Source organism: Arachis hypogaea, chromosome 13, assembly GCF_003086295.3.
Source record: "Arachis hypogaea cultivar Tifrunner chromosome 13, arahy.Tifrunner.gnm2.J5K5, whole genome shotgun sequence".
Taxonomy (NCBI): domain Eukaryota; kingdom Viridiplantae; phylum Streptophyta; class Magnoliopsida; order Fabales; family Fabaceae; genus Arachis; species Arachis hypogaea.
Window position 1 is genome coordinate 30723489 of NC_092048.1, and position 19936 is coordinate 30743424.

Sequence of the window (19936 nt, forward strand, 5' to 3'; positions counted from 1 at the left end):
GAAGATAAAGCTGGCTCAGTCAGAAGTTACCGTTGCCGAGATTTTAGGTCGGTTTTGGTACTGGATGATGTACACGTCAACAAGGATGATTAAAACGAAGAACAGAAACCATCATGTTGCTTCACTACTAACTTAGCATTCCCTACATTTACCGAACATCAAAATGTGACAATACTTTACAAGCTATCAATATGCCTATCTGTGTTTTAGCTATTCCTTTTTTACATTAACCCATTCCTTTTCATTTATATTGATACACGTATCCTCCAAGGAACTTCAGCAATTTTAACATGCTATTATTCAGGATTTTTACTTTACATGTACTTCATTCACTAGCAAAAGAATAAATAACTACTAGGAAACTATAAACATGATGCCACCATGGTTTTGAAAATCGGACTGAATTGGTCGGTCAAACCAGTCCAACCAAAAACCAAAAATCTTTTCGGTTCAATCCAACAAGAGAAACTGCTATTTTAAAAATTGTTAAACCTGCCAAAAACCAATCGGTCGGATCAAACTAAGACCCAACCAGTTTATATGAAACGACATCATTTTGGGTTTGTTACGAAGTTACACACCGAAATGCCCAACACCCTTCTCCATTTCTCCTCTGCACAAAATTCCTTCAAAACTCAAGAAATCCTAGCCATCTAACCTCCACCACCGCCGCAGCTGTTATTCTCACTACCACTGTTCGTCGCGCTCAGGATCTTCCGTCGTCATCTGGTCATCATGCTCCAACCCTTCACCTCATTTACCAATTGCAGCTCCTTCCTCAAGCTTGACGTGCTCCAACCCCTCATCCTACTCAGTCACCCTTCGTCCGCCGTCCGTCGTCGTGCTCATTGCCCGGTTGCCGTCTTCTGTCGCGCTCAACCGCTTTCCCTCGTATTTTGCTCAGATCTCCTGATTGCCTGGTTCTTCCTTTTTTTTTTTTTGGTTCAGAAACCACTTTGATTATTAATTATTGATTAACTCATTGTTGTTGTGGCCACTGTTTGTTCTTTTTAACTTTTTGTTCAAAAACCAATTTGAATGATCATTGATTAGCTCTGCCGCTGCTACGCTCATTCTTCATTTTTTTTTTTGGTTCAGAAACCACTTTGAATGATTATTGATCAACTCTGCTCATTGTTGTTGTGCTTGTTCTTTGTTTTTTTAATTTTTGTTTAAAAACCACTTTGAATGATTATTGATTATCTCTGCTCACTGCGGCTGTGTTCATCTTTCTCTGGTCACTGCTAATACTCTGTTTTCTTCACTACTGTGCTGTTTGTGCTGTGCTGTTGGAAAACCTTGTTAAAATTATGTTGTGATGTGCTTTTTTTGTGTTATCCATTTTTTATTCACTAATCATTAGGAACCTATTTTAGCTATTATGAAAATTGTAATGCTGTTTCAATCACCAGATATGCAATAACAAAAGGAAACTACAAATCCTGTTATCTTTGATTCAATCTGATGCACCTGAGTCTGGCATTATGTTTGTTGGCGAACAGGTATATCGAGAATCCTCCTCCTCACTCTTTCTCAGTTGGTTTATGTAATCTGTAAGTTGTGCACTATGCATGCAGTCTGAGAAGTCCAAAAAGGCTTGAAATGCTCCATCAACATACCTTGTCATTGACTTTTTGAAAACATCATATGAAGGGCCTTTAGATATTGTCCTGCTCGAGGATGACATGAATTTCCACTCGAGCGCAGTTTCATTGTTGGTAAGTTCCTTCCATTCAGTAGCATAAGAATAAGTATCGAGTTCAACAAAGGATGTACAAGTGTTTGATTCAGGAGGTAAGAAAAAGGAGGTGGATATTTGCTTGTAGCAACAGATATAGCTGCTAGAGGAGTTGACCTTCCTGAAAGTTATAAATTATTAATATATTTTATGAATTGTAATTTTAAGTATGGATGACATTTTGAGGTTTAAATTAAACTATAATTATGTTTAGTGGATTTATTTATATTTTATTTTATAAAACGGTTATTCCGGTTAAATCACGGTTGAACCGGTTGGACCAGTTTCAATAACTAAAATAGTTTGATGACCGGTCCAGTTTTCAAAACCTTGGATGCCACTGTTCAAGTTGGCAAAATTTGCCGCATTGCTGAATTTACAGACATACACTGTCAAAAAGACTATTTCCCCCCTTGTAGTGAAACTATTTCACAATAAACATTGACTAATTTCCTGAAGAATATTTAAATTATCAATACGTTTAATTACTCTATTACTCTCTATGAAGTTACCTTAACTCTGGTCCACATTATAAACTCAAAATAGAGCATATACTCACCTAAAGCTTTGTTGAACCTTCTAAGGAAGAACTGAGGGGTTGGTCCTTTAACACGATAGTTGGCAATCGATCGATGTCCCAACCAAGAACTTTACAGATGACCTGTGAATAAGCTCTGTGAGCTTGCTTCCTTTTTGTCCTTTTTACCGAAGTAGAATGCTGAAGTAAAGCGATGCAATCCTTAAACTTCTTCCACACCTTCTTTCCTATGGCTCCACAAACTAAGCAATAAAAGTCTCCTTTGCTATTGTTGTTTTCATAATATATCCTCAAGTCACTGTCTTCTGTAAACAAACTCAGAAAGAACTTGAAGTCCTCATGTTTTTCGGGAGAATGATCTGACACATCATCTTCATCCTCTTCATTGCTGTCGTCATCATCAGAGTCAGAATCAGCATTAGCAACTAGGTATTTTTTATAAGCTTTTAATGCCTTCTGCTGCAATTGCTGCACTGCCACATTGGCTTGCTCTTCTGCTGAAAGAGAGCTAATGCAATGAGATGAGTTGGTTTTGAAGAGAGGCCAAACTAATGCAGTTGAGGATGAATCGCTATTGGAATTTTTAAAAACCCATCCAGCATTAGAATCAGAATACTCAAGAGATGCCTGCAGGTTATATTTTGAGATAAGAAAAAAAAGCTTTATTATTTATTTAATACTTAAGTGAATTACTAGGAAGCGTAAACTCCCTAAATGATGCGATAATGCTTAAAAAAAAAGAGCCCTGTCAAACCACAATAAAACACATTTGTATGAGGTCTGCAGAAAATGGCACTATCACATTCCTAACCAATAACTAACTAGGTTCCTGATTTATGCCTCTACAAAACATTAAAATAAAAGAAGAAAAGAGAATTAAGACAACACTCACTGTTTCCTTCAAAGCTTCAAAATAACTTGTTTGAGCAATCCTTTAGAACTCTATGATATAATCTTGTTCTACTTGCTAATCTTTGAAGTTTCATTTTTATTTGTCTTATTCTTCGTAGTACTTTAGTTAGGTGGAAAAAGAGGCATGTTTAGATCCTTACCCAGTGGATTCACCAACTTTATCCCCGTGGAATCATAGAAAAGGAGAAGGGGACAGCCTGAATGAGAATGGTGGAGTAATAGAGATGATGAACAGAGACAATGACTAAAAAAGTGGTCAGTGGGGAGAAGCAAACAAACACCAAAAGATGAGGAGGCTAAGGCACAGAAATGGGAAACTGTGTTGCTACACCTTAATTTTGATATCTAAGGATAATAGATATGCACTAAAATAATTAGTGAGAAAAATGTGACATTGCCAAATAACACTTGGTGAAAGGAGCACCTGAGAAATGCCAGGCAACCAAAGGATAAATTTGATCATAATACATAGCAAGAATTAATTGTTTTAACTTTTTAGTAGACTATGATAAGAAACATATAGAATCAAGTAAACATAATTAGAAGGAAATAACATGCAACCTGGACCTTGAGTAAAATAGTCTCCCGCAAGCCTATATAACCTTGGCCACATGTATGAGGAACCTGATATTCAGGAATAAGAGTTGAAGTGGAAAAGAGTTAAACCAAATGAAGGAAAGGCACTCGTGACACCCCCCCGCGCCCCCTCTTCTCTCTCTCTCTCTCTCCCCTTTTTTCTCTACCCCTTCCTCTTTTAAAGATGAAAAAAGTTTGACAAAGTTCACCAATTGACCAACCAAAGTTTGAAAAACTTGCCATATTTTAGTGAAGTTTGTCACTCTTTTTCTGATCATTGTTTTCTTTTATTATTTTGGCAGTGGCGGGTGGGGTTGTTGTTGGTGGTGGTGGAGTGGGGAGCAGTAGTGCTTTCTTTTAGTCGGAACTAGAATTTTTCAACTACCAAAATGGTGGTTCAGTATACTCTATAAATTGATCTAAGAGCTTGCAAGAATGAGTTACAAGAAGAAAATAACAATAAACAGGAAAAATAAGTATCGCAGTTCAAGAGATCATTTCTCTCCCTCTGTAGCACTACGACGTTGCCGCAACTACCCAAATTCCAAATGATTTCATATTTTGGGATACGTCCCTTGATTTTCTTCCATTTCCTTATATAACTCCCTCCTCCTACCAATAACAGAATAGAAATCTATATCCATCCTGTTACTAACTTGCTACTTAAACAAACGTTTGTCACACAACCCTTCACCCATGTGTTGCATTTCACTCTTCACATAAACCGTACTTACAACTAAGCCTCTAACCATAATTAACTAGGCACTAATAACCACAAAAGTTTACATCTTCGGATATCTATGTTATGCTACAAGAAAACAGCTTTATCATTGTGTTTGTGGGTGCTTTGTTTTCCATCATAATCCACTTTCTCCTTTGGGTTACCAGCACCTTAAAATTTTGTTGTTTTTAGTATCAAAATACTAGTTTGTTTTGATCTTCTACACTCTGCCAACATTAGATATTGGGATCCACATATTGCCATATAAAGAAAACTTAGTCTTAAAACACCTTAGTCAGCTGAAAAACATCAAAGCAACAAACCTTTCCATGCATAAAGAATGAGCCAGTTCAATTTATGCTATTAAAGAAACACACTGGACAAGTTAAAAATGATAACAAGTATGGTGGAGGTCTCACCTTAGTCATTGCTCCACCCTCTCCACTTTCAAATCTAATGTCCAAAATCTTTTCGTCAAGATTCTCGTCCTTATTATCAAGATCTTTTTCAATCATAGAACACTGCACACAAGACAATTAAAGGACAGTTTATAACCACATGAAAATATGCAAAACCACTTTTCTAAGTTCTAATATAATTTGCCACCAGTTTCTTCCCCAAGCTAAATAAATAATGAAAGGTCTAAACAACTAACCCCAACAATACTCTGTTCAACTCCGTTCACACACTCCTCATCCGGTTGATCATTAGTCTCCATAGACACAACCTTACCATTTTGCTTGCAGGTACCACCTTCTCCATCATCAGCATTTTCCTTAACCTCATCCTGCATTGTTTCAAACTCCACCAAATCAAAACAAAGACTAGGAGAAAACAAAAATCAAATCAGCGGAGCATACTACAACCATTGAATGCAAAGCCATAGTTACATGGAACGCAATATGTAATATGTGGAATATATGCATGACGTCCCGATATGCTTACGCTATCTAATTGGTGAATTCATGTAACTATTACCTCTGAGTTGGATGGCATGATCTTCAAATTGGACCCAAGAGGCTCTCCCTTCATTGCAATCACCGGAAGCTGATCAATGTCCCAACCCAATACCTTGCAAACCGCCTGCCCAAAAGCCCTATGAGCCAGTTTCTTGACCGTCCTCAAGACAGACTTGGCATGCTGAAGAAGGCCAACACAGTCCTTATACTTCTTCCCAGAATTCTTCTTCCCAACCGCGTCGCAAACCAAGCAGCAAAACTCGCCGTTCTCGAAACGCCTTTGGTAATAGCTCCTCAATTCATCATCCTCCTTGAAGATCCTCAAAAAGAACCCCTCATATTCTTCCAACTCAGCATCGTCGTCGTCGTCATCGTCATCATCACAATCATCGTCATCACCATTCAAGATGAAGCCCCTTAAAGCTTGGGACGCCTTGTTCTGAGCTCGCAAAGCCCCAAGCCTCTCCTTCTCCTCGGGAGACACCGCAGGGGCCTCTAACCGGGGCTTCTTGGGTGCGGGCCAGCCCGTCGATGGCGGGTCAGACGGAGCCGGACATGGCCACTCCAAACCCGGACTCCGTGGTCGGTCCCTCGCCTTATTCTTCTTGTTCTTGTTCTTCTTTTTCTGGTTGTTTGAGGTGGGTGGGAGTGATCCGGTGTGCGCAGGTGCAAGAGGTATGGGTGGGGGATGTTGACGATGAGGGTTAAGGTGCCAGGGGGACACATTGAAATAGGGATTAAGGGGTTTAGAAATGTGATTTTCTGACGCAAAGGGAATGGTGTTGTTGTAGAGTTGTGTTGGAGTTAGAATAGGGTTTGGCGGTGGTGGAGCTTGGGGAGGACCTTGGTGCCACAGAGAATGGAGGTAGATGACTTCATCTATCAGTCTTCGTTCGTCATAGGGATTCATGTTTGCGCCTCCTGCTGTCTGCACTCTACACAGACAGTGCACACACAAGTGCTAAATTGCGAATATAACAAAGGTAACAAAAATCAACGTTTTATTTTTGAAATTCGGCAAACAACGGTGTTCTTTCAAACGGTGGAATGTTGGGTGTTTAGTATGAAACGATTTAATTTGGGGGAGAGTGATCAGACTCTAATTTTTGAAAGGGGTACAAAGCAGATTTCAAAAAACGAACCTTTCAATTTCTAGCACTATGTTTGGATATAGCAAAGAAAATAATAGGGAAGAAAAGAAAAAATAGAAAAAAATAAAGTTATTTGTTTATTATTTGAATAAAAAAAATAGATAAAAAAAATAATTTTTTTTGTTTAAATAATAAAAATAAAAAATAAAAAATTATAATAATATAAAATTATATTAATAATTTTATAATAAAATAAAATATAAATATTTTTATTTATTTATATTTTATAAATATTATAATTTTATATATTTAATTTAAATTATTTATCTAATATATATATAATGTTTAAATATGAATTTTTATTATAATAATATATTAAAAATATTAAAATTAAATTTATATTGATAATTATTAATAATAATAGAACTATGAATAATATTGTAAATATATAAAAGATAATATTTTTTTGTTTTCTTATTTGTAATGGAGAGAAAAAATTTTTAATAGTACTCACACCAAATATTTTTTTTATTTTTTTTAGTATCCAAACAAAAAAAAATAAAATTTTTATTTATTTTTTTATTATTTTTTTTATTTTCTCTTAAACCAAACATAATATAAGTATTTTGACTACTTTTGTATTTAAATTTTTTATTTCTAAAGGATTGTACATTGTTGAAGTTTAGGAAAGAAGAGGGGTGAGAAATTGAGGTGGACCTGACGTTAAAACAGAAGAATGAGGTTAATTTAAAAATTTTGTTAAAACAATAAAAAAAATTAAGATTTTGATATTTTTGTTATATAAAATTTATTTTTTATAAATATAATATTAATTTTTTTATTTAATAGATATTTTTTTGTCAGTAAAATCTATTGGTACAAATAATTATTTTTCTATTTAAAAAAAATTAAAAAACTTGTGTCATGAGGACTAAACCTTCCTATTGATCTCCAAATTTGACGGTGCATTAAATTAATTTTCAAAGCGTGCAACATCTTGATGGTGTCTATTATCACAAAGAACAAAGTGAATTCTATCTATAAAAAATTAAAATTTAATTTTGATGTTCTGCTAATATAAAGTAATTGAAAAAATTACGAAAAGTACCTATGAAGTTTACGAACGTTGACAAAAGTACCCATAAATTAAGGAAATTAACGCTGTGCCCATGAAAGATGGGTTCCATATGACAAAAGTATCCAAATCGTAATTTTTTGTTGATTTTTTAATAAAATTTCTAAACTACCCTACACTCAACCTCAACTCACTTTTTCAACCTTTCATAACTCAATTTGCACCAACTCTTGCCATGGAGTCCAAAACTACTCATACAACAAACCAGACCGAAATCAATGGTAGTGGTGGTGGTGATAGAGGATCGGACCTCAATCGATTAACTCATAAGTTTATAATCCATACCCAAACCAAATTAATCAAACACAAAAAAATCTCAAAACATAAAATTTTTTAAATTCATTCATCCAATTTCAATTCACTTTAGCAAAACTAGAAATAGAAAAAGCCATCAACCATAAAAAATCAACAAATTCATTTATCCAATTTAAAATTTATTTCAGCAAAAATCAGAAGTAGAAGTAGTCATCAACTGGATCTTCTGTAAATCAATCTCAGCCTTCATAAAAAATAGAAACAGATTTAAAAAAAACAGAACAGTATCATTTTAGTAGTAACTAAATCAATTTCTGAAAAGAAGAAAAATAAAATAAAAATATTTTAAAAAAAGAAATACATTTTTCTTCGCCGACCGACTGTAACATCGTCAATGGTAGAACCTCCATCCACAGTGCCGCCTCCCTTTCTTCTTTGATTTCTCTTTACCGAACCCGCTTTCTGCATGCAAGAGTACCACGAGCCCTCTCTCTTCTTAGGTGTGCGACGACGGTGTTCTCCTCGGCTGGATCAGACGCGCCACGACGACGTTCTCCTCGGCTACAACAGGCGCGCCACGGCAGCATTCTCCTCAGGTTGGGTCACAGGTGTGCGATGAAGGTGTTGTAGTCACCTTAATAGTGAGAGGGAGAAGCAGTGAGAGGGGAAGAGATTGGCGGTAATGGAGTAGGTGGGTGGCGGACGGCAATGAGGAGGTAGGAGGAGAGTTTCTGTGACTGTGAGGGTTTTTGAGAGATAAGTGAGGAGAGAGGAAAAAGAGAAGAGAGGAAGTGACGGTAGAATGAGGTTTGGGTGTGGTAGTTTAGGAATTTTATTAAAAAATCAACAAAAAATTAGAATTTGGATACTTTTGTCATACGGAACCCATATTTCATGGGTACATCGTTAATTTTCTTAGTTTATGGGTACTTTTGTCAGCGTTCATAAACTTCATGGGTACTTTTGGCAGTTTTTCCAAAGTAATTTTATGTTAATATCTAATAACATAATATTATATTAATAAAAATAATTATTTTTATATTGATTATATAAATAATCATCTAAAAATATAAATATAATTATATAATTGTATAAAATATTTTAAATTATTAATGTATTAAAAATAAACTCTTATCAATTTTTATTTTCAAATGTCATGATACAATGTATACTTTTGACTTGTAATTTGTTAACATCTAATCAAATCTAGCTACATAGAATAGCTACATAGAATATTAAGTTAGTCTATTAGTCACTAAAGTTCAATTTAGATAAATAGCTTAATTAAGCTGTTTTTGAAAAAATAGTTTAAATAATAAATGATTATATTAAAAATAATTTATAGAAGTACTTGTTTTATAGAAATGTGATAAAAAGTAATAATATTATGAGAGAAGTCATTTTTTTTAAATTTCTCTATAAATTCCTAAATAGTTTTTTAGAAAGCTGCAATTTGATTTTAAAAATTACAACAGGCGTTAGTATTACTACTTTTCATAAGTCAAAAGTTCAAAAAAGTTACTTTTAAAACTTTCCAAACGGGCCCTAAGTGTTTTATTGTAACCAACGAATAAGTAATAAATTGACGAGTAATTATCCAAATTAGTCTCTAAAAATTTTAAAAATGGATATTTTAGTATAAAAAAAAATTTAATAAACACATTAATCTCCAATATTTATCTCCATCAGTCCTTAGTCCATACATGCGAGAAGGATAAAACAATCCTTGAGCAGTAGTGAAACACTGTCATTTTGATATCCTCTCCTAAAGACCTAAACGAAGCATTGCAATTATAGTTCAAACTTCAAAGATATGTATGGGCATACTAGGATCTGACTCAATGGTGCACCAAGACATGACTGAGAATCTATAAACTGCAAAAAAAGCAAGAAAAAAAAGATGACAAGAGACACCCTAAAGAGTAATTCTCCACATATAAGTGATTTTCAATACAAGTCATACAAGTCATTTATATTCACGCTGTTTTATGTTTTTTTTGTGCCTCTTTTTCTTCTTCTTCTTTCTCCGTGCTTCCTCTTCCTCTTCCTCTTCTTTTTTCTCTGTGTCTCTTTTTCTTCTTTTTCGTAATTTTTCTCTCTCGTTATCATCGTCATCAACACCATCTCTTCCTTCCTCTTTTTTTTATTGAAATTTCTTCTCCTCTTTTCGTTTTCTCTTTCTCCTTCATCAAAATCACCAGAAAAAACGAAGAAACATTATTCAAGGTACTGTTACTGTTCTTCTAGATTTTTTTTCTAAATTGTCTCTGTCATGTGCCTAATCCTTAACCAGCAAAACATTAAAAGATTTCAAGAAGAAATATACTATCTCCTTCTATATTGGGTGTATTTCTTAAATCTTTTGGGTGTATTTCTGTAATTGTTTAGTTTATTTCTGTAACTGTTTGGGTGTATTTCTGTAATCCTTTAGATGTATTTCTGTAATCGTTTGGGTGTATTTTTGTAATCGTTCAGGTGTATTTCTGAAGTTCCACCATCTTCAAAACAATTTCAAAGTTTGATTTCAGAAACCATGAAAATAAAAAAAAAACAGAAGGAGATCGAAAGCAAAGAGAGAACGATTTTCCATACAAATCATTCAAGTCATTTATATTCACGCCGTTTTCACGTTTTTTTGTGTGCCTCTTTTTCTTTCTCTGTGTCTCTTTTTCTTCTTTTTCGTAAAAAAGGAAACGAAGATAAAACACGCGAAAATGATTCAGTAACGCGCATGTTAGGCTCAACTTGTAAGACTTGTAAACAAAAATGACTTGTATGTGTAGCACTCCTTCTAAATAAATTTCTAAAATAATTGAAAATATAGCAAAGTATCCAATCAAATACTTTAAAATACAAAAGAAAAATTTTTTTCCTGTTATATACAAAGAATCTTCCTCATAATTTCTTTTGAAGCAAATGGGTCCACGCAATTGGAATTAAATTAGATGAAACATCCAATAAATACTATCAAAATTGAACCTTTATTTATTTTTTTCGCCAAAAAAACGTAGAAGGAATTGAATAAAGAGAAGTAAAGGTAGAAAGAGAAAAATCATAGAAGGGTATGAAATTAGCACCTGAGTTGTGTCTTGCAACTTCGCTTTGTTAGTTTTGTGTGAGAGTTTGGAGGTTGAAGAAGATTCACTCAACTAAAGCATAGTGAATTAATGTGAATGTGTGATAGTAGGATTAGTAGTTATTTCCTTCAATTCTCATCAATGACTAAACAACCGCTATGTCAACACACTGGAGTGCAGAACCACGGAAAGTAGCGGAGGAAGGGGAAGCGTGGTCGATAGAAAAAGAATGCGCGTCGAAAAAGGATCCATCGAGGGCCATAGAGGTGGTGGCCGAGAGGGACTACGATGAAGTTGGTTGCAGGGTATGGGTGGAAGAGGACACCATGCATGGTTCTGTGGGTTGAAGAGAAAGGGGGAAGCGATGGATGAGTCATGCGGGAAGATGCAGAGGAGGTGGTTGCGGAGGCGGTAGAGGAGAGTGGAGAAGAAGGGCTTCGAGGAGAGGATGCAATTCTACGAGGGTTGAAGAAACGCGACTTTTACTCTCCTTCGTCAAGGTTGCATTTTGCTCCATACCCCAAAACAGCATCATGTTGCTGACAGAGATGGGTTTCAATTTGTCCATGAGGGACACATGTACATGTTACCGGACACGTTGGATACTAAACGTATCCCTTCAGAAATTTTCAACAGTCTCAAAGAATGAATTCTCTCAATTTTTTTTAATAATTGAGAGAGTAAAATGTGATCTTTTATCATTAATTTTAAAAATAAAATTAAAAATAAATATAAAAGAGAATAATAAAAAATTAGAGATCATATTTTATATTCTCAATTTTTTTTAACAATTAAAAAATTTTTTTTCTAAAAAATCATGTAAAGAACTTATTTGTCAGCCGAAAAAAACCTTGAGAATGTTTGGTAAATAACCTCCTCGCAAAATATTTTTGAGTCAATATTGAATCCCACAATGACGGTTGACGAAGATGGCTATACAATTCATATCTTCTTTAAAAATATCTCATTATTAATGCAATCAGAAGATTTGAACTATCCTATTTCTCCAAATCAAAACACACCGTCTTATTTCAATTTTTGCTATCTAGCAACATTGTTACCTACTGATAAAAAAAATTCATCAACATAAACAAAAATATATATTAAGGTGCATCATAATAAAAAATAGAAAAAGTCTAGAGGCTAACAACTTTTGTATTTTCTGACCAGCACTTAACCATCAAAACAAAAGTAAGTGATCTCCTACCATTAGATGTAATCTCACACCATTAAAAACACTATTGATGGCTAATTGATGGTTACAAAACACTAAAACTGCTGATCCCTTAGCATTCCTCTAAAAAATATTCCTTAGCATAGATAAAACTCTTTCGACAATGTAAGTATTATAGTATAGCCAGAAAACTTTTCCACAAAAACACTAGAATAACAAATTTCTAAAATCTAAGGTCACCAGAAAAATAAGGATAAAAATCAGGAGATGCAAATGAATGAAATCATTATATAGCCCATATTCCACAAACAACTTTAAAAACTAGACACTTTTGGTGAGAAGTGAATGTTAAATAAATAAAAGATAAATAAATTAACCACAAAAATTACAAAGACATTTCCATTCCACATGCAATTTTGAAATACAAGCCTTAAAAATTAAATAAAATATCATTATTGTATATAAATAAGTGCATTTGAGTTTCGTATGATATTATTAACAAGTAATGTTATTATAAAACTGCAAAATGGAAAAATTTGATGGAAGGAAAACTAATAGCTCGACAAAGTATTTGCTTTCATCTAATGACATTTCATATAGAAGAAAAACAAACAAAAGATTTAATTGATAGAGTTAACCGATTAAGGTAATTATTTGTGTCTAATACCACAATTTAAAATATGGGGCTCATCCATGGGACTTACTCTTACATTTAAGTTTTAAGATCTAACCCTTCAATTTTTTATTTTCATCTTCTTTTCAAGCCCAACAATTAGAATGTATAGCAAGTAAATTAAAGGTTCAAATATATTTTTCAAAAAAAAAAAATTTATTTACAAATTGGGATTAATCAATCCCTAACCAATAAATACAACATTGCGTCGTGTTAGTTCCTTATCAATTTGGGAGTAACAAGAAAGCACTTAACGACTAACACACTAACTTAATATTATAGGCAGATTCAGTTACGTGTTAATAGGGTACAAGATTATTGGCTAATAACAAATCTTTAAATAGAGCTCAAATCTATGTCTTTAATATGTTGGATTGAGAAATATTATAGACAACAAAAAAAAACGACGAATGAACCATATTGTCTCATGGTGTTCAGGGGAATGAATCGAAATGACCTTTCTTATGATCAAAGACCGCTTGTCCTTCGTGATATTAGATAGAAACCAAGTTGGATATTTACTCTTTTTAATTGTAATATAATGGTTCCTGATTTAATGATGGTACCTCCATTACTTAGGTTAGTCTCTGAAACACGACACTTTTACTGAGGTAGATGTTGCAGTGGTTACAAAACTAATTTGATATATAATTTCTTTTATAACCATATCATAATTCTTCAGTTCTTTCTAGATTTTCACAAATATCTCATAACCTCCGACTTTCTTCTCTTAATTCTTCATTTTTCGTTGCATTCGTACTGAAAGTTCCAAAAGAAATTTTATCACAAAATTTTAAATCAATAAACAAGATCTTAACCTAATCAACTTAACAAATGCAACTAGTTCAACATTTGTTGTGTTGTTATGATTATCTCAAACGTAATTCTTTAACCAAATTTAAAATTTATCGAAGGAACCATAAGGATTTGTGTTATATGGAATAACCTCAAATGTAAAATCATTGTCGAATTAAACCTCATGGAGTACCTAACAATAATATGAAAAAATTTCAAGTTAAATACTTACTTGACAAAGTCTGAAATTTAAAATTTGATCACAGTTAAGCAAAACATGCAAATATACATCAATATGTTACTTCTCATCCAACAAATAATCAGTCTATGTCCTTATTGTAATATGTTCCTAAACAAAAACTGAGAAATTGGGTAAAAGTGAGGAGGATTCTCTCTCATTGTTATGTGATGCATAGGCATTTTTAGTAGTTTTTAAGTTTCTTTTTGAATAGTTTTTTTTAAGTTTAATTCAAAGTTCTTATATTTTTAGTAAAGTTTTTATGACTAATCATATGTTTAGAGTTGTTTTAGAATGATTGTGTTTTCAGTCTTTGTTTTAAAAGTAATTAGAATAAAAAAATTAAACAAAAAAACACAAGTGCACTCCTAGGACAAGGAACACAAAGCTGACACTTGACTTAGGGATTTCAAGCCCAGCTGCAGCTGAAGCATGCCCAAGAAACCTCCAAGCCCGGCTTCCAACGTGAAATCTCACTCCCAGGGGTCCAAATCACCCCCAAGCCTGGCGCCCAACCTCCAAGCCTAGATCCTTCAACAAAGTCTTTAAGGGTAGCGCCCAACTTGAGGAATCCAAGTCCAGCGCCTCCCAAATTTCCAACATGGGCGCCCAGCAACAAGTCTCAAAGCCCAGCTTCAATACTCCAAGCCCGACTTCAATTCCCAGAGCCAGGCTTCAAGTGATTTTTCACTTCGAGTGGCCCAAAAGTGCATTCAAGCTCGGCACAATCACCCAAGTCCAGCGCCAAGTCTAGTGTCTTATAGATTCAACCGAAGATTCAAGATTTATTGAATGATTAATTAGCATTAACTTCTTCTAGAAAGATAAGATTAGGTTATTAGGATTTAGTTTTATATTAGATTTGAATTATTGTTTTTATCTATCTTATCCTTCAAAAGATAAGATTAGATTTAGTTTTTGAATTTGAATTCTAGGTTAGAGTTAGGATATAAATAAGTGAACGTATGGTTCACAGGGGAATCATCATCAAGGATCCCTGGATCCTGACCATCATTCGTGCATCTCTCATCTCATTAGTTTAGATTATTTTCTTGATCATGAGTAACTAATCCTCTTTTATGGATTAATAATGCAAGTATTTTCTTTATTTTAATTCATGCTCTTCTACTTTTTCAAGATTGAGTCTCGTTTTTTATCTTTAATGGTTAGAAGTATTAGAAAGTATTATAATTCTATCTTGGATTATGTAATTACTTTAAAAAATTTAATATCGGAATTAGCTTGAAACTCTTTCTTATATGATTTTTAACTTGGCTAGGAATAGTATTTTGAAAGTTATGCGGTTTTAAATAAAAAACGTGCTTAACCTCTTCCATTAATTAGTTGACCAAGAAATTGGCAATTAATTAAGTTAAGAAAAATTGAATTGCCAAGAAATTGGAATTTGGTTATAAATGATTTGCCATGAAAATAATTTTTACATGAGTTAAAGTAAGAAAATATAAGCATGACCTTTTCTAAAAGTTAAACATCTTCGAAACCTTTAACATCTCATTCACTTATTACTTTTCGAAATGCAAAAACATTCTCTTATTCACAAACAAATACTCTTCTTCACTGTTCTTTGCTACTTCAAGATTCATAATCCTCTTACCAAGGTTTGATCGATCTAATTAGAGGTTCAATTAGACGTTACTTGGTTCAATCCGTTAATCCTCGTGGGAACGATATTCATTCACCGTGGTATTACTTAGAGCGATTTGGTGCACTTGCTAATTTTCGAACGTATCAGTTTTGGCTCATCAAATTTTTGGCACCATTACCGGGGATTAATTGAGATTGCAACACACATCTGGTTGAATCACTAAATTAGATCTTGTTTTATTTTTATTTTATTTCCTTTTCTATTATGCTGTTTAATTCTTCTTTGCTTCTTTATTTTCCCTCTTTATTCCACACGATACGTTTGATTTCTTTTGTTTTTGTGCATGCAAGGGAAAAAAGATTGTATTTTCTTTGATCCTGAAATAGAGAAGACACTTGCAATCAAGGGCTAGGAGAGAAGAGGTAGAGAGCATGACAGAGGAGAACAACAATGTGAGAAGGACCATTGGTGATTACACCACGCCTACAACTGATAGCTGCGGAAGTAGCATAGTGAGGCCTACGGTTCAAGCAAATAACTTTGAACTAAAGCCCTCACTAATCCAATTGGTACAGCAAGACCAATTCGGTGGTAGCTTGCAAGAGGATCCCAATATCCAGATAGCAAGTTTTCTGTAGATATGTGATACAGTGAAGAGTAATGGAGTTAGTCGCAAAACCATCCAGCTAAGGCTCTTTCCATTCTCTTTGAGAGATAGAGCCCCACAATGGCTCCAAACTCAACCTTTGGACAACATTACCTCTTGGGAGGATTTAGTTAGCAAATTCCTAACTAAATACTTCACACTTTAAAAGTTGGCCCGGTTGAGAAATGACATAAATTCTTTTTTCCAAAAGAAGGGTGAATCACTCTATGAAGTTTGAAAAATGTACAAAAAGATGCTTAGAAAATGCCCACACCACGCTTTCCCCGAATGGCTTCAAATCTAAATTTTTTATGATGGAGTCTCTCAAGTCTCAAAAATGATGATCGACTCATCGGTAGGGAGTTATTTCCATAGAAAGACTCCTGAAGAAGCATTAGAATTGATAGAAACAGTGGCAGCTAATAATTTCATGTATTCATCCGAAAAGTCCACTAAAAAGGGTGTGATGGCATTAGACATTATGAATGCAATTCTAGCACAAAATAGAATCATGTCCCAATTGTACTCGTATGATTAGTTATGAATACTATCTAATTATTTTTTAAATTTTTTTTACTATGAGTACGAACATTTGACGAATATTTGATAATTATAAATACTCCCTCGCTGTTCGCCAAATGACTAGGCAAACTGCATGCGAACTTTTGGTTCGCCGAGTAATTAAGTGAACTGTGGTAAATCCAAAAAAAAAAGATACTGATAATTATAGTCAAAATGATTTTTTTTAAAAATAATGAATTTTTTTTCATTTATTCCAGAAAGAAAATCCTTATTAGATATATTTAATCTTAACTATTTAAATTAATCCGATGGCTATTAAAGCATTCTCACATTCTCGTATAAATCTCATTCTCATAAGATATATTTCATATATATAATGACTTTTATTGGATGAAAATTAATAAATCGATGTGAGTTTTTCGTTGTGTGGCGAGGTCTTTTGTTGGCTTGAAAGAATGGCTATCGGGATGTAATTTATAAAACGAATCGCTTGGGGCAAGGCTTTTCTCTCAGTTCAAATGAGAATCCTCATGTGTGTAGTGTTTATCATAATCTGGTTTTTAAGATTTACGAATTTTTTTACTTTTGGAATTGGAAGACAAATGTGGTGTTGGTGCAGCGAATAACAAGTCGTGCAAGGATGATATGACAAAATATGCCGTTAGCATCAAGATCCCGTATCTAGAATGGTTAAATCTTAAGAAAATCTTGGATAAACTACCATTTCTACCCATGAAAGTTTAGAACGCTGACAAATCTACCCACAAAAAAATGAAATTGACTTTATACCCATAAAAGATGGACTTTTGCAAACAAAACTCTAACTTCTAAATTTACTCCACGCCACTACCCCAATCCCAAATCCTACAATCACCCTCTTCCCCAACTACCAACATCTTTGCCGGCATCACCATTACCACAGCTATCATCACCACGCTTCCTCCTCCCTCCACCTCTTCGACCCCGACCTCAATCGTAGGCTCCACTTTTCCCTCACCTTCCTCCCTTTTCAAAACTCTAATCCTGTCGCCTCTTCCCCTTCTGTTTCATCCTTCAAATTTAGCACAAATATCCATTTCATAAATTTCAAATTCCATGAACTACTAACTCAAAACACACTACAGTTTTTCTCCTCCTCCAAAGCTTCGAAAGATCAAAATTTGATTATGGTTTTAGTGTTAAATCAAAAATGGATAACGAAAAACAAGAGAAGAGATGAAGAGTTTGATGAGTACCATTACAAAATCAGGCGTTGAACCGATAGGTGATGGTCCTCACCAAACTTGCGACCCTCTATTTCTTCGGCGACAACAACCACCACTAGATGAAATTCTCCTCCGACCTTCCCATGAAGCCATGGAGTCAAATCCTCATCGTAGACCATATCCTCACACTTTGCAATGTCGGCTTGCCATGGCTGATGGAGGTCCCGCGACGGTGTTAATGGTTGGTGGGTTGAAGTCGTCGTTCTCGCTGAACGCGTCATGCTCGATGATCTTGATTCTGCGGCTTAATTTGATGACGATGGAGTCGGAGGAGTCAGAGAAGATGGCGCCAAAGATATTCTGGTACTTAAGAGAGTCCAGCAAGTTCAAGGTTTTTGAAAGCGAAGACAAGGTTTGCTTCTCGGTGGAGCGGACTGAGAAGAAATTGACGTTTTTTGGACCAGTTCGGGAGCAGTGGAGGAGGTGGTGGTGGTAGTGGTGATGATAATGGTGGTAGTGATAGTGGTAGGGTTTCAGATTGGAGAAGTGGTGTAGAATAAAATTAAAAGTTAGAGTTAGGTTATATTAGAGGGTAGTTTGAGAATTTTATTTAATTTTGTTGGGTTCGGATAGTTTTATCTGCAAAAGTTTATCTTTCATGAGTATAAATTCAATTTTTTTTTGATAAATTTATCAGTATTCTGAACTTTCATAAATAGAAAGGGACACTCTACTATACAGATTAAAGTTGTATAGAGAGAGAATATAAATTCTTTTTATAGTTGTTTTTTATTATTTTATTATTGTTTAAACTGTGGGTCCTAATTTTTTCAATCTCTCTTTTATCCCATGAAAGAAAAGATATGTAAACTTACATCTTTACCATATAATTCACCAATAGAAATAGTAATTTATCTTTAAAGAGCCCTTCTTTATAATATTACACTTAATCCTTAAACTTAGTTTCTGTATTTTATTTTTTGTTTTCTTTCTTGTTAAATAATAAAAAAAAGAAGTCATGAAACTAAATAAGTGCATAAATTTAATACAAATGTCCGTGATACTCATCCGTTGTTATTCTTATACACAACTATAAAATGGAACTCGATTAAAATATTTTATTGAGTCCGCTAGGGAGATAATGAAATATGTATACAATGGCTACAATGGGCTGTTTATAAGGCCCAATTTAATTTAAAAGAGGAAATTAATCCATCAATAACCCTAATTAATTTATGACTGTTTATTTAACCACACCATAAAATTTTCTCTATTTACATTTTTCCCCAAAATCCAATTACAGTAGGTTGTAGACGACTCAATCCTTATCCAAAACCCTTGCAATTCCTGGAGAGACCTTTGACCAAGGAAGACCCGTTAGCGCCTCAAACCCCAACTGCGGAAGGCGAACAGGAGAATGAAAGCGCCCTCACCGTGGCAGTCAAGGACGTCGCCTGTTTGCTCGTAAACACCCCGCTGTGACTGCCACGATCTGCCCCCTGTCGTGACCGACACCGTTTCCGTCCGTGCTCCGCCTCGTATCAGAACTGAGGGAAGAGGAGCGCTCACGCTGGAAAGGAGCAGCATCACAGTTCTACTCGGGTGGGCGACGTTACCGCTGACCAGCTGAACATCTGATCGGAGGAACCCAGCCGCGTGCTCGTCAACGGGTCACCGGAAAGCACATCGAACATCATCACCAGGAGAATCCCAACCATCCAAGGTAAGTATGTGGCGATGTTCATTTTTCTTAGGGTAAGCGCTGTTGCCTGTTGTATTATAGATGGATTTTGTTGATGATATGAGTGATCAAGCAAGGTGAAAAAGCATCTGGTGCGATGGTAGCGTCCCGGAGATTGTGGAGTATGTAGTTAATTTACGTTGTTGCAATGCATGATGATTTAACTTTAGCGTGGGAAAAGGATGAAAAAGTTTGTTGGTTTTGATTTCATATCAGTTTAAATTAAAGTTTATTCTTTTTTTTGTCTGTTTCTGTGTGGACCATGTGCATCTAATGTGACGTTTGATTGGTTGACCATTGTTGAAACTTGGTTGATATTTGTCGGATGGTTACT

General features: G+C 34.5%; 1 protein-coding gene across 3 annotated transcripts; it reads right to left on the reverse strand.

The window, feature by feature from the left end:
• Positions 1-1394: 1394 nt before the first annotated feature.
• On the reverse strand, positions 1395-6603 carry LOC112737923 (uncharacterized). Of its 3 annotated transcripts, none has more exons than XM_025788080.3 (5): positions 5464-6603; positions 5141-5272; positions 4905-5006; positions 2298-2903; positions 1395-1726 (listed from the first exon to the last, which is right to left on the reverse strand). In XM_025788080.3, the coding sequence occupies exons 1-4, from the start codon at positions 6352-6354 to the stop codon at positions 2298-2300; spliced, it is 1731 nt and encodes a 576-aa protein (XP_025643865.1). In that variant the 5' UTR covers positions 6355-6603; the 3' UTR covers positions 1395-1726. The 3 variants fall into 3 exon arrangements, with proteins under 3 accessions (XP_025643865.1, XP_025643864.1, XP_029147360.1); XM_025788079.3 differs by having other exon boundaries at positions 1395-1859; XM_029291527.2 differs by lacking the exons at positions 1395-1726; positions 2298-2903 and adding an exon at positions 3169-3812.
• Between the last annotated feature and the right edge of the window lie 13333 nt (positions 6604-19936).